The sequence below is a fragment of the Anneissia japonica genome, unplaced genomic scaffold (genome assembly GCF_011630105.1).
Source record: "Anneissia japonica isolate Jap-2015-1 unplaced genomic scaffold, ASM1163010v1 scaffold881_len296186_cov127, whole genome shotgun sequence".
NCBI lineage: Eukaryota > Metazoa > Echinodermata > Crinoidea > Comatulida > Comatulidae > Anneissia > Anneissia japonica.
The window spans coordinates 188,866-203,964 of NW_022722366.1; the positions used below are offsets into that span (position 1 = coordinate 188,866).

General features: G+C 33.7%; 1 protein-coding gene across 1 annotated transcript in view; it reads right to left on the bottom strand.

The window, feature by feature from the left end:
* The window catches only part of LOC117111874, a 46,560-nt gene that overhangs the window by 21,444 nt on the left and 10,017 nt on the right, over positions 1-15,099 (bottom strand). The window contains exons 3-10 of the mRNA XM_033254891.1: positions 13,941-14,017; positions 13,188-13,313; positions 10,908-11,062; positions 6,851-6,971; positions 4,988-5,221; positions 3,198-3,530; positions 2,001-2,192; positions 720-899 (exon numbers count right to left, since the gene is read on the bottom strand). Coding sequence (XP_033110782.1) covers positions 720-899; positions 2,001-2,192; positions 3,198-3,530; positions 4,988-5,221; positions 6,851-6,971; positions 10,908-11,062; positions 13,188-13,313; positions 13,941-14,017 — 1,418 coding nt within the window. The remainder of the gene's footprint in view (positions 1-719; positions 900-2,000; positions 2,193-3,197; positions 3,531-4,987; positions 5,222-6,850; positions 6,972-10,907; positions 11,063-13,187; positions 13,314-13,940; positions 14,018-15,099) is intronic.

A 15,099-nucleotide genomic window follows, 5' to 3' on the forward strand; every position in this document is an offset into this window, starting at 1 on the left:
TCAAAACGGTTTAGACATTCTCTCTTTTCGTAAACATTTCTTATTTAAAAAAAGTATATCTTCGGAGATCCCGTCTTTTCAATTTCAACATATGCATAACAATGCATTCAAAACAAGATACAATATGTAAAATAATTGTAAAATTATAATGTAACCATGGATATAATATTCATTTTTAAGCAACCACGTACATAGAAAATGAAAAATGGTTTTGCAAAATTAACATTTTTGTACAATTCAGAGGGGAGGGAGGGGTACCGAAAAAGGGTACTGTTTTTATACTTGTGAAAATGTTGATAATTGTGAACGACCCCTTAAAGGAGAAAGCGTACCTGTCGTTAGGTATAGTAGGCCTCGCCTAGGTGTAAACATAAATCCGGCTATATAAAATCGATTATAAGGTTGGAAAGTGTTAATCGTATTAAGGCCCGGGCTAATCCAGACCTAATAATAATATTAAAATAAATTAAATACATGTTATTGTTTAAAATGTTTAACAGTAAGTTACAAGAAGAAGGAAGAACGCAAAGATATCTAAGGCGGCTATAATTGTACCAAAAAATATAATTATAATAATGATAAATGAAAGATTATTACATTTTACATGTTTGTAAATTATTTCGGACGCTAATCATCAGATTAGCGTCAAGCCTCGGGGTATCGAGCCTACACGTTTTATAATTCGACATCGAATCAAGACCTATGATTATTATGCATACCTGACTATTTTTTGCAAGTAATCCATGTTGCCAGTGATGTTTGTAGCGCCCTCTAAAACACGTATGATTGCAAACCGACACCAGCCTCTCGCTAAATCCATCCGGGACACCGAAAGGAAATTCGTATTGTAGGATCACTTGTAAATCTCCTTCAAATGGTGCCTCAGTCCAGTTAAGCCTCTGCGATGACGAAAAAAAAAAGTTGAAATGAAATGAACAGCCAAAAGTCGGTACCGGTACTTCACGTTAGTTACGTTTTTCAGAAACGTGAATACTTTGTAGTAGCGTAGCCGATGGCATAATTCTCGTTAAATATATCAACGTCAGATTAGCTTTCAAATTCAGCTTGATTTAATAAATGTTGATGTTTGTGTGAAATGGTATGAATTTATAACTAATAAATTTATATCTGACATTAATTAGTGCGAACGATCAAAGCATAGTCACAAAACTAATTATGAGAAACGGCTTGCGTATATATAATAACACAATGTAATTTATATACAATCTCTCATTATATATATTATCGGTTAAAATTATTATATAACCATATAAATAATTATCCAACTTTAGTGCGAAAAATAAAAGATTTATAGCCTGTTTGTTTTCCTTTAAATGAAACTTATGTAAATAATTTTTTTCCGCTGACAAGTAGCACCTCCTTACTTGAGGTAGCGCCGCCAACTTAGCAGTGCACGGTAGGGGAGCCGATAGGCTTCTCCTTGGTGGAAGATACCAGAGCCCAGAAAACTGACGCCGAGGTACCTGCGTGTACACGGTAGTGATGGCGACGATATCGCAAAATCGGGGGTGCGCACCCCCCCCCACCTTTCGCGTTCTTATGTCTTTGTTTCTTGTGGCTTCAAAAGCGCCTTGAGACGGTTTTCTGTGGAAGGCGCTATATAAATATATGACCATTGACCATCAACCTAAATAATGCTATATCTAAATATGGAAGTGTAAAATGTATTTAATAAAGTATTCTTTATTAATTTATCACTTTAGACAGTAAATAAAATATATTCATATATTTTAGGCCAATTTAATCATTCAAAGTAGCATAACCTCTATTATATCGTAATCCTGAAGTGTATGCATATTTAAACTTAGAATTTGTTTAGTCCAGTCAAACTCATAGATTGTGAAAAAAAATATATATTCTGTTATTATTTGAGGTTCCACAAAATAATCAGTGTCGACTGGTGTGACTATCGTCACAAGACAATTTTGAATAGAGTATATTAACGAAGTCATAAAACAATTCAAAAACCAAGACCTTACTGGTTCGATATCTGGTAACTGGTCCATCCAAGTAATGTAGTACTGTTGCTGGGTAGAAAGGGCGGGAAATAGAGGCAATTGCAGGCAATGAAACTCGTCATTCATATCAAGGGCTTCTTTCCTAATAATAATTCCAAGTGTGACTAAATATCTTACAAGCACCAAGATCTGATCTTCGGTCAGGTTGAGTTTCTGAAATACATAAGTCAACAAAATATACGAAATTATTAATTTTAGTTGTGAATGTTAGGTTAGAATAAATTGTTGCACGTTTAATTCAGCGGACTTCCAATCATAATGCTGGTGTAATACCAGAACACAAAATAAATTCACAAAATCCACATCGCAATGTATTATTGCACACAAACAAAGAAATTTCTTCTATATCAATGATATTTATTACTCATATTATATTTAGTTGTTTAATTTTTATTAATTTATTCAGCTTCAATGATCTGAAAAACTATTCTAAGTAGCAATCACTTCAACACAAAGACAGATTAGGCCTATTTTTTTTTTGACAAAAAATGTTGTATGCCCATATATAGGCACGATGTGCATATATGGTCATGATGGTGAGGCAGCTTATCTCTGTCGGTTAAACTGGTGGTAGCCACTGTGTGTACGCTGAACCAAGGAGATCCCTAGGTCCCCGGTTCGATTTCCATCGCTGCTCTCCTTGTTTTTCAGCTGGTCTGCTGAAATACAAGTTATAATAGCGCACCGTCTTTCGGATGAGACGGTTAAAGTCGTTGATCCCTTATGAAAAATGGCCCCTGTGCCCGTTAAGCCTGCAGTTTTCCACTAGAAGAATTTATTCTCGTGAATCAAAATCTTCTGTACCTTTCTGAACTCTGATTGGTTGCGCGTAGAAATGTGAATGCGCATGTGTATGAACCGACGCTTTGGATTCGCACCAATAAATACGCCTAGTGGAAAAAAAGCTTTAAAGAAGTTCACTCTTAGGAAAAGAGTAGGGGATTGTCTCCCGGTGTACTGCCCACACCAGAAAGACCCAACTGGAAACAAGTCTTTGGACCTAGAGGGTTATCCGTGGTGTAATTCACACCGAAATACTCCTATTCCTACGACTATATATTGGCGTGATGTGATGTCATCACGACCACATAGTCTGGACAGGCATTAAGGCCAGCATGTGAACCACCAAACTATTCAACTCTAATAACAATATTTTACCTGTAGCATCAAAGGAAACAGACTTTCTCGTATGATTCCCTTTGTAGGAATCTCTTCAATTGCCCTCACCAGAATAAGAGCGTCCGGTTTTTTGTTAACAACACCTTTGGGCCAGAACCGTTTTGTTTCAAATTTGAATGCCTTTCTGCAGTCCTCCAAATGAATTGAGTACAGAATATCTTGGATGGCGGCTGGATGTATACAAATAATAGATGGTAGAGCAGTCAAGTCGCTATTATTCGATTGAAGGGAAGATGAGTCAGTGGCACTCGACAGCAAGAGAGACGGGTCACTGGTGCTCGGAAGACATTCTACAGCATAAGACACTACGCCCTAAAGTATAAATATATTTTATATTAAATTTATTTTTTCTTAACTGTTGATCCTTGTTTTTGAATGCAATTGGTTGTTCTTAAAGTTTTAATGATTTTAACTATGGATTATTATTTTTTTCTTGCAATTTTAATGATTTTTTTAAAGGCCTCTCTGGGGCGGATGCAGGATTTGGCAGTAAGGGGTGCGTGCAAGGGCACGGATCCGTTTTGAAAGGTGGGGATATTCCGTGGAAATAGTACCTGTAGATGGTCGAAAATTACAATTTTATGTAGTAAAATTCATCATCATCATCATATCACGATTATATAGTCAAAATGAAGCGCCTACAATTTCTCATGATCTTTTTGGCAACCATAGAGATCTAAATATGTTTGATGTATGGCACTATAGAAAATAAAAATTCTAAAAATTGTCTTCGATGTATTTACTTTACCTACGTCTAAACTGTGAGTCCACCATAGTTGGAACTGAGGTGGTAAAATTTTGGGAAATAGTGCCTCTAGGTTGCCGGATGTGAGATTCGTATATATAGTAAAATTCTTCATCATCGATCTAATTAATCGCTGTGATGTACCATAGAACATACAACTTACGGTAATTGTCTTTTATGTATTTACTTAACTTTACCTATTTCATATGCCGAAAATCAATCTTTCCTTTGCACGACTTTTCTCATACTCTCAAATTATAATAAAGGCACACGCACTCGAGTCGTGTGATACAGGTAATTTGATGTTTGTGGCGGAGATACCGGTATGTTGTTATAAAATAAGATGTACTCTGGCTGTACAGCTCTCTTGTGTTAAAACCTAGGTCATTAAATTAAACTACATAAATTTTATGTAGTTTATTTCAACAATTTTCAGGCATCTGCTTGATTTATGAAAATGCATTGCGGACGAACAGTGAGGGGAAAACCCCCTTGAAAATATGTAAGGAAGGGACTGTCCCCTGCCTCCACGATCTGCGCCTATGGGTGATTGAGAGTCCAAACCACCTCAGCCCCAACATTGTTGAGGTTGAGTTGTCAAAGTTTGAGAATATGGACCTATGAGTGCCTGGAATTTGCACTCTCATATTTTAAAAAGCTTACCAATAAATGCATGTCAACAATATAATACAATTATTTTCATAATACATTTTAGAGGGGGGGGGAGCTGCGATCGCACCGTCTACACCCCCTGCATTCGCCCCAGCCCCTTCCAGTCAGGATTGATGTTAGAGCCACCCTCTCTAAATATTTTCCAATACTAAATAGATATACTGTATACATATTATATATATCATGTGCTCTATCAGCCAAAATTACTTAAAAACAAAAATGGCAAATCAGGGTATGGATTACATTTGAGTTAGAAAATTGATTCAAGGAGGCAGTTTTCAATTCCATGTAAATAATTATAACTAGGTCACCGAAGTAATCGTTATGTAAATATCACCGTTCATATACATACCCTTTCGCATAGGAAATTTAAAACTTTCTGTATCTCACTAGCGTTTTGTATGTCACATGATTCTGCAAGGTTTTTAAATTTCTCTAAAGTTATTAATACATCTCCTTGTTTCTTTAAAGTATGGATTTCGTTGTAGAATTTACTCGTTGATTCGTCGACACTTTTATTCATATGTGGGTATATGTCACTATTTAACGCCGCTGTGATTAGCACTCTTCGAAGCTCGTCGAGTCCCTATAATGAAAACAATATAAGATGCAGTTATTATTAAAATGACAATTCAATAATACTTAATGATACATTTGTCACTTGAAATTTACTAACTGTACAAACAAATAAAAAAAAACTTGAATTAAATTAGGAGACCTCTCATTTACAGGAAGCATTACATAACTGTGGTTATGGAGAATGAGTTGTCTTTGGTACGTGATCTAAGAAAACAGAAGTGGACCTAGGGACAAACAAAATAATACAAGTATGAACATTTTCACCACGCTTTCATACGTCGGGAGTTTTTCAGAAAAGCTTAGAAGAGCCTTTGCTTCTGCCGGGATTAGCACGTCTTTTATACATTCGAACACACTTAGAAGGGCCCTGGTAGCACCTAAGGACAGAACTGTATTGGAAAAACAGTCAGGTGTGGTATACAGCATCCTGTGTAAAGAACTGTGACGCTCTCTATATTGGCGAGTCTGGTCGTAAACTTGAAAAAAATAGGCTTTCAGAAAGTCTGAAGCTGCCAGTTCTGAATCTGCCATAAGAAACCATGTAGAACGTAGTAAAGGGCACTTCGACACGAAAAACGTGAAGGTGCTAGACACGGAGCCAAGAGTCTTTTCAAGAAGAACATCATTCTATCCACCAACGAAAGCAGGGGTAGGTGTCGCGGGGGGGGGGGGGTTGGCAATCTCATCATTGACGTCATCAACACGATGACATGAGACTCAACTACACTAGAAGAACACAGTAATTAAAACCGCCGAAGACGCCGCATGGTCCGGTCTATATTAAATTTAAATGACAAATTCATATTGTTGTTACTTGCGCACTTGGTTTAATAAAGTTTAATAAAATAGATGATGTAAATTTTGACGCAGATCTATTCTTCGTATTTAAAATCTTGTTTCATTGAACGAATGTTAAGGTAATGTCGGGAAGAGTGGGGGGGGGAGGCGGAAATTGTCTAAGGGGTAGAAAAAATGTCACAGGGGAAAAACACAGGGGGAAAATGTTTGGGGAATATTTATTGGGGTATTTGTTAGGGGGGATGTCCCGGGGACACCCAGCCTACATCCACATGTGATATATCGAAAGTTGGGGAGGGGGAATTGTCTAAGGGGTAGAAAAACCAGGGGAGTTAATGTCACACAGGGGGAAAATGTCTGGGGATATATAGGGCTGTCTCTTATACACATCATTAGGGGGGGGGGGTGAATGTCCCGGGGACAACCAGCCCAGTGATATATATTCATATTTGGGTATAACACGACATCACTATGCCCATATGTACATAACAATTTGTCACATTAAAAAAAAAGAACTTTAAACTAACTTAAAACAAAAATAAAGAAACTAAAGATTGAATTACTGAGCTAATGAATTATTGAATGATTCAGCCAATTAGAGGAAAGATGGCTCCTGAAAAAAAAAACTGCTACTCTAAAATCATTTTCCGTATTTTCTATCCTCCCTAATAGAACTATTAATATCTATTTGTATGATTTATCTCGTGGATTTGCTAGTTTGAATTAGCAATAAATAATCGAACTAAACCACACATGAAGCAGCTCGTGACGGTAACTAAAAACACGACTCGTTTCTATGTGGCGCACTTGGTAAAACGATTAGTTGTTGTTGGCCTACCTTTCCTGTAATTATACTTGTGCAGACAATGCTCGTTTTGAAGTTGCTTCGAGACTGCAGTAAACTAGACAATTTCTGGTGACACGTTGCTAACTTTACTGACTTCTTGTTTTCAAGCTGCCTGTGAAAACACAAAATTCGTCGAGAAGGAAATTATGTTTTGTTATGCAAATTTGATCAAATAAAACATCTCGTCTTCTAATGTCGTAATGGTCAGAGAGAACAAAAATACCTATTAACATAAACAAAAAAAAAGTCATCGCCTTTAATTTCACTTCTGTTTGGTTACTAAGACGTTATGCAAGTTATGACGTTTCAGAAATATGAGTCACATTTGTATATATTTGGTGAAGCAATCAAGTGAATCTTGAGTTTCATTGTTGATATAACTAGTTAAGATTAAAGTTTCAATAAAGCGGGCGTAATTTACAAATACAGATTAGAAATAGCTCAAAATTTGAGCCTTCAATAAGTGCCTGATGAGTATGTCTAGTGGTGGCACCAACCGGAGGTGAGGAAACATCCCCCCACCCCGCTCCCATTGGGCGGGACTATACCAAAGAACTTCAAAAGCAGAAGAATGAGCTGTTCCACGTATTTACATTGAAATTGATGGAACATCCGCCCTCCCGCGAATGGGGTAAAATTTGACCATTTTACTAAGTGGAGAACTACAGGAAACAAATGAACCAGAGCGGCGCCTTTATTGCTGTTTATTATTTCTATATAGCGCCGCCGCGCGGATGGGGTAAAATTGCTCTCCATGTACCCACAATACCTTTGGAACGGATGTTCCTCTATATTGGGAAGCTGCTCTATCTTCTGCTATTTATTATCTTTGACTAGACCTCCGTAGTCCGACGCCACGCCAAGTTTGTTAGACAAAACATAATAATTGGCCTATATTAACGATTACCAATCCCTAACATTGTGGTCTAAATGCACAATTTGGGCCATAAGCCATAAACAAACTCTCCCCGTGATACCAGGGATTTTTTCTTTATTCTGAGACCCTGACCAAGGCTGTAGTATTCTTGGTTAGGGCCCTCTGTCGGCAAATTTTGTTAGTCACCAATGAGTATGGTATTTCTAATCTGTAATAATAAATGGTTGAAAATGCAGTTGTAAACTTAATCATTAGATTGTAATTCATAGTTGATGGCCTACGGTATGTTTTGTACAGTGGTGAAAATGTCTACCTATGTCAGTTGTCAGTACCCTGCCGGATATAGAAGCAGGTTTAAAGTGGATCCATTTTATTAAAAATGTAATTAAAAAAGTACATTTTCAGTTTATATTCATCATGTGCAGGGTCCACTTTTTCACTATTTCTTTTTTTCTTTTGTAGCAAAGCCACCACAAATAACAAATTTTGTTTTCATCATTACAAATTAAATTTTCTTTTTCACAATTAATAAATACAATATTTTGTTTATAACCTCCGGTTTTACATTTTTTTTTTTCAAAATTAAAAAAAAAATGTATTTGTTTTATTTGTCCAACTTAAATATTTATGCGTAAAATAGGTATATGGCTAAATTTAAATGATGGGTCTACCTTAATTTACGTGGTAATGGATTCATTATTAGAGACCACAATAGTTCCATTTACTCGTAAAATGGGTCTTTATTTTTAAAATGACCATATTATTCTATTTATACTATTTAAATTCTGGGCATAGTCTACATACAAATTTTCCGCATGTGGACTCCTTTACTTTATAAGAGTGGACACATTTCATGTAATATAAACTAAAATTTAAATCCAGGGAAGCTGGTAAATCTAAATAATTTGGGGTAAAAAATGATTATTTTCTATTAAAAATGATTGGAAATTAAGCGGGACAGTCATAGCTGTCTCTGTTACATGGAGAAGGCATGTACTAGCTTAGGTTGGTTTTACGAAGTGAGTGTTTGCCTCTCAAATTTACTTGGGCAAGGTGACCGCCTAAGCGTTTAACCATAACTAGAGAAACTATTGATTTGTGCAATGCGTAAACATTTTTTAACTCTTTTTTACAAAATATATAAAGATTAGAATAAATCAAATTATCACTAGTAAAGGAATGTTATTTTGTGAAAATGTAGATATGAGAGCCGCACTATATCAAAAGAAAATGCAAATAGAATTAATAGCGAATCATTAAAAATAGATTAGTTAGATATGACTGATCACATAGAACTTTTAATACGCTCAAGGAAACGCATATATAAAGAAGATTCTAGCGATAAGTTTCTACTCATCTCATTGTTTGTAAGACGTGACCTCATATTGAGGACAAGTTTTATTAGTATTTGTTTTCTTTAATGTGCAAGAAATCTCGTGTTTGTGCTTACTGTTTATTTAAACGTCGACTTACAGCTAAGTACTGAACTACAAAAGGAATTATCTTGCTTTTAGTATTGTGCCTTAAATACATCATTAATCAACACAGGTGTCTCATCCAAACAAAACGACATAACATTTCATCAATAATACTAATCATGATAGTATTTATGGTGATGATGATGATAAAGATGATGATTATAACATATCAATCTGTTTGGTCCACTTAACTGCAAACGCGCGACCGTGAAAACCACCATATATCTTTACCATTAGCGCTTCTTCAAAACTATAGCCTGTTTATACTACAAAAACCGTAACCCAAAAACTAGAGGTCGGATAAATTGGTGATAAATTAGCTTGAAACGGTTTATAGAAGTTTATAAATAATTATAGCTATTGCAAACAATTTCTTTTTTTTTCCCCAAATATTTCGCGCCGTTAATTTTGGGTTGAATCACAAAAATAGGCGATATTAGTGCGTTTCAGTGGGATTTGAGCTGGCTTATGAGAAGTCTTTTCTTTAAAACGTCATAACTTTGCCTACACTAATCCGATTGCTTAGGTTGAAGCGGCAACAGAAATAAAATTTTCTTGTGATTATATATACAAATTTATCCGATTGTATGCAATTTTCTTCAGTTATTTTTCCATTCTTTAAAAGGTTTTCAAAAAGAAAATCTGCGCAGGCTCACAACCGCGGCCAAGGAAATTGGAGCGTTCCATTTTCTAAACTGAAGAAAATATGGTCAGCCCCAGTGGTGGTCGACGAGAGTTGCTGGTACCGGGTTACCGGGTAGCACAGGCACAAAGGGAAACTTAGGGGCGAAGAAAGTCTTTGATCGAGTTCCTAGTCCACATATCAAACGCCCTGAGCATCTTTTGTTTGATGGATATCGCGCTATATAAAACTACATTATTATTATTATTATTATTATTATTATTATTATTATTATTATTATTATTATTATTATTATTATTATTATTATTATTGTACATGGTGTATCAAAAACTAAAATGCATTAAATGAATATGCCTGATAGTGGACATATCGATCGTATTTCTACTGTGTTATGCATCGATTTGGAATGTATTTTTAACAGTTTTCACTAATGATTAATAGTTTTAAAAATTGCATTTTTATACACCCTTTTAGGATAATGAAATCTTAAAAAAAAAAACTGCGCAGTGCAGCAGTGCGCTCAATCTATTCACGTCTGCCTTTCTTACAGGCTAGGCGCGCAGTATTAAAAATGTTTTGTTACATGGTCAAAACAGCCCAACCGAGTTGATATGTGATCATGATGATGAACATGAGGCTGATAGTGATTATGATGGTGCTGCTGCTGATTTATAATGATGGTGATGAATATGATGATGGTGATAATGATGATGGTGATATAAGTGATGATGATGATGATGATGTTGATGATAATTATGATGATGATGTAGATGATGATCATCTTTATTCCATTATGTACGTCTTTGTATGTTGTCTATTATTGCTTCTTTTTTTTTGAAGAAAATATAAAGGAATAGCTGGAGGAATGTATAGAATTTGTGTGGTTGTTTAAAAAAAATTGACATTAAACGACACTTTCTATTTATTTATAATAGATGCTACCACTGAAAGGTGACGGTCCGCTAAAATAATTTTACCAAGACACAACGATATAAAAAATAATAATGAAGTAAACTGTATTGATTCGAAGTAATATTAATAAATTCATACCCGAAGTGCTGAAGTTCTTCATTTAGTTTCTGTTCGTGTTTCGCTTTACGGTTTTTCAAAATATCTTCCACAGAATTTAACCACTCTTTCCTCTTATCAGCATTCAACATCATATCTGCATGAGTACCTACGATGACTACAGACATGTCCGGAGCCTGTAATGACAAAGACAATAGACTAATAATACTAATAATAATACTAACTAATAAGCAATTAGTAGAGCTCCGCATAGTTCACTATATAGGGAAATTATTATACGAAGGTTAGATTTAATGCTTGAAAAAAATTTCCTGAGGGCCTGCAAGGCCCGAAGGACATATTTGAATGCATTAAATATAACTTAAATATAATAGTTTTCCATGTAGTGTACGATGCATGCTCTACTAATTGCTTTATATTAGTCAATCGCTGTCTTTTAATGTTAGTTTTCATAACCAACTGTGTTGTACCAGTCATTGGTTGCTATAGTGATATGATCAGTATACTGTGTGCGTAGGCCCCCTATTTATATTTTGTAGGTATGCTGATCTGTGCTACTGCAAGTAGGCCTACGCGTTAACTACACATCAGCAGTCTGTACGGATACGTTGGAAGAATAACTAACCGAAGAACTTGTTTTATAATTGTTCACATTCGTCAAAGAAATAAACATTTTTCGGTGCAGACAGGTAAACATCTTGGGATGAATTCGTAACTACGGTAAGCTATACGACCTAGAATTGTAGTAGTAGGAGGAGGCCTCGGCGGCCTGCTGCCTGGCTATAGGCCTACATCTAATTTCGTTCCTATTAAACGTTTAGTTTGTTTAGTTTATCAGGGTTCATTGATTCAAGGAATTGCTTAGTTGTTCATACTTAATATTGGATTTAAAGTAACTTTCTTTAGGTTCTAATTAACCTTGTTTTACGAAAGTAATTTTCAATTACATTTCAATTTTTATCGCGGTGCGCGATATCTTCGCGGTGACGAAAAAAATATGATTTTTTTGCACACGAACCTAACAAAATCAAGCCAAGCGTCGACTAATAGAAAAATAGGCAAAATAGGCAAATAACATTGGAACTTACAGTGATGACGTCACGATTGACTTATATTATTATTATTATTATTATGACAACGATGATGATGATAAAATTATTATAATAAAAATAATAATAATTATTATTCTTATCAATATTATTATTATTATTATTATTATTATTATTATTTTTATTAACGTATTATTGTTATCATTAATATGAACAACATCAATAATATTGATAATTATTATTAATATTATTATTATTATTATTGTAATTATTATTATTATTATTATTATTATTATTATAAATATTTGTAACACTAAGTATGATCATCATTATATAGATAAAGAATTAAGCTGTAAGCGAAAAAAGATCAATAACTATTTGAAATTACATAATGTGGGAACTTGGAATGAATATGAAGTGCCTGAAAGTCTTAATTGAGGCTATATTAATATATAACCACAGTAGGTATGTCGTAATCAACTTAAAATTCGCCAACATTTGACTACATAAATGATTTGCCCTTGATTAGCATTAACAGATTGAGATGTACACATGCATTTCAATGTAAATCATGTTAAACTTATTATTGAAACTAATCAACTACTTAAACTCACTGCAATTCGATGAAATATTATATAAAATATTATAATTGGTAGGATTTCATGAGGTATTTTCTAAATATTGGCCTATCATACAGTTTAAAATAAATATATCATGTGGCGTATGTTTTAATGTACTTTATATCAATCCTTTTTTAATTTTTGAAGAATGTACAGTATTATAATAATAGGCCTAATGATAATAGTAATAATAATAATAATAATAATAATAATAATAATTATTATTATTATTATATGTTTTGATTTTATTGTAAACAATTTACTGCTCAGAGGTAGGTTAAATATTCTTAGTGTGACAATCTGTGCATGTGTGAGGACAAATTTGTTCACTTTTTAATTTTGTTTCATTGTTTATATTATTGTATTTTTGTGGTTAAGCACATCCTTTGGCGACAGTTTTGTTTTAATTAACTTTAGCATTTCCTTGTCAACCATGTTCAACATAATTTGTTGCTTCTTTGTCGACAAACTGAAAATAAAAAAAGAAAAATATCGATGTGTTTTCCTAAAATTGTTTTTAATTTCCTGATGGATCATATGCCACCGGATCATAGCGTTGGCTAGAATACACCGGCATACCATGATAAACTGATAATAGAGAAACGTAAAAAAAATGTAAGTTTAAAATTTACTTTATTTTGCACGATATTTATGTTTTCCTCTATTGTATCCAAAGAACTTTCCTCCGCCATATTTGAGAGTATGACGTAAAGGCAACATTTATTTGTCATCGATAATACTTGACACCTCCTAGAAATCTGAAACAATAAAAACAAGTATACAGAAAATACATTGTATTATTTTACCTTTCCTAAATATATAGTAAGCAAACTCTATATCATATTCTATAGTAATATTTATATTTACATTTCATATTTACTTATTCTAGTATAATATGAATAATATTGTAAAAATCACACGCAAAAAAACCCTTCCAATGACCATTTTCAAAACATTCCTACTAACTTTTTTGGCAATTTTCTTAATTTTACCTGAATAATTCCAACAAATCCAAATTCATTGTCTAAACACACAGTCGGTTAAAAAATATTTCAAAAATTGTCAATAACATATCTATATCTATATCATAAACATTTATACCGCGCTATTTCAAGCAGATTCATTACGCCGAGTGTCAAATTTAATGTAGAAACCGTAAAAGCGTTGGGTCTTGCTCTGTTTTATGCAGTTAAAAAAAAATTAATTAAAAAATGAAAAAGAAAAAGATTAATTGAATTGATTCAAAATTATAATATAAAATAATTTTAAGCAAACGGCTGTTTATCACAATTTTGTACTGTGTTTAATTGCGTCAGTAAAGAAGTCAAATAATGCTGTTATAGCGACGGAAGTAGTCTACAAACTGTTCTTGCAGGTAAAATCACCTTACTGCCTGGCTGGTCCCAGAGTTCCAAACAAAGCATTCTTTCCTCTTGAGAAAATTTATTGTTAAAGTCAGAATCTGAAAAGGGGGTAATAATAAAATGTGTTTTATTTAAGTACACATGTCTCTACTAAAGTTCAATCTAATCCTACGTATTTTACTGCCTAATGTACTTTACACTTTTACATATTATTGGAACAAAAATATTATTCACGTTTCTTAAAGATACAACGAAAATACAGAGCTCAAATCCTAAAATATATCTAATAACATATTAAATTTCTAATTTTGAAGTACTAAATAATTAGGTAAATTGAAAAGCCAATAAATTATTTAAATATACAAAAATATAACAAAAGAAATTGAAATATGCCTACGGAGAGTTTTTGTTTAATAAAAAAAAAAACATATCTTTCTGAAACAAAACGGATTGTTGTTAATTACATTAAGGATCGTACTCTGTGTATCTGGTCTATGGTAAAATAAATGGCATGATCAAATAAGTAATGAAACCAAAAAAAATATACAGATAAAAGATCTCACTTTGTGACACACAACAATCTATTTTTACATAATACCATAGTGATATCAGATTTTGATACACCGGTATACCTGCAACATCTTCGCTTCCAGTGACGTTTCATACTTCTATAATTACAGTATTAATTACAAATACAATACAGTATATTAATAACGGTAACAGCATAGTAAGGTCAAGGTAATTACATTGCACATATCTGCTCAAATTCAAAATCTACGTTTTCGTCGTTAAAACTGAAATAATATCGTAGATTTGAATACCATTCCTCCATTCCTTTGATTATAAATTCATCCCTCAATCATAGCTCTACTCTCTAATCACAAAGCAGTTACATTCCATAATACAACAGCTATATTTCCACAACTAGACCCCTCTCCTAATAAGATAAAAGAATTGATCTTTAACTCCCTAACACGATACAAGTATTGATTTCAAACTACGTCAGAACTACAATCCCATAACGTCTACTCATTCTTAAAGCTAAATGTAGATATCCACTCCCCTATAAACTACAGATTCACTCCCTTAACTAACCTTTTTGGAGCTCTCCAACATGTGGGTAGTCGAAAGAAAGTACAATAAAATATTATATGCCTAATTTTATATGTATATATAATAT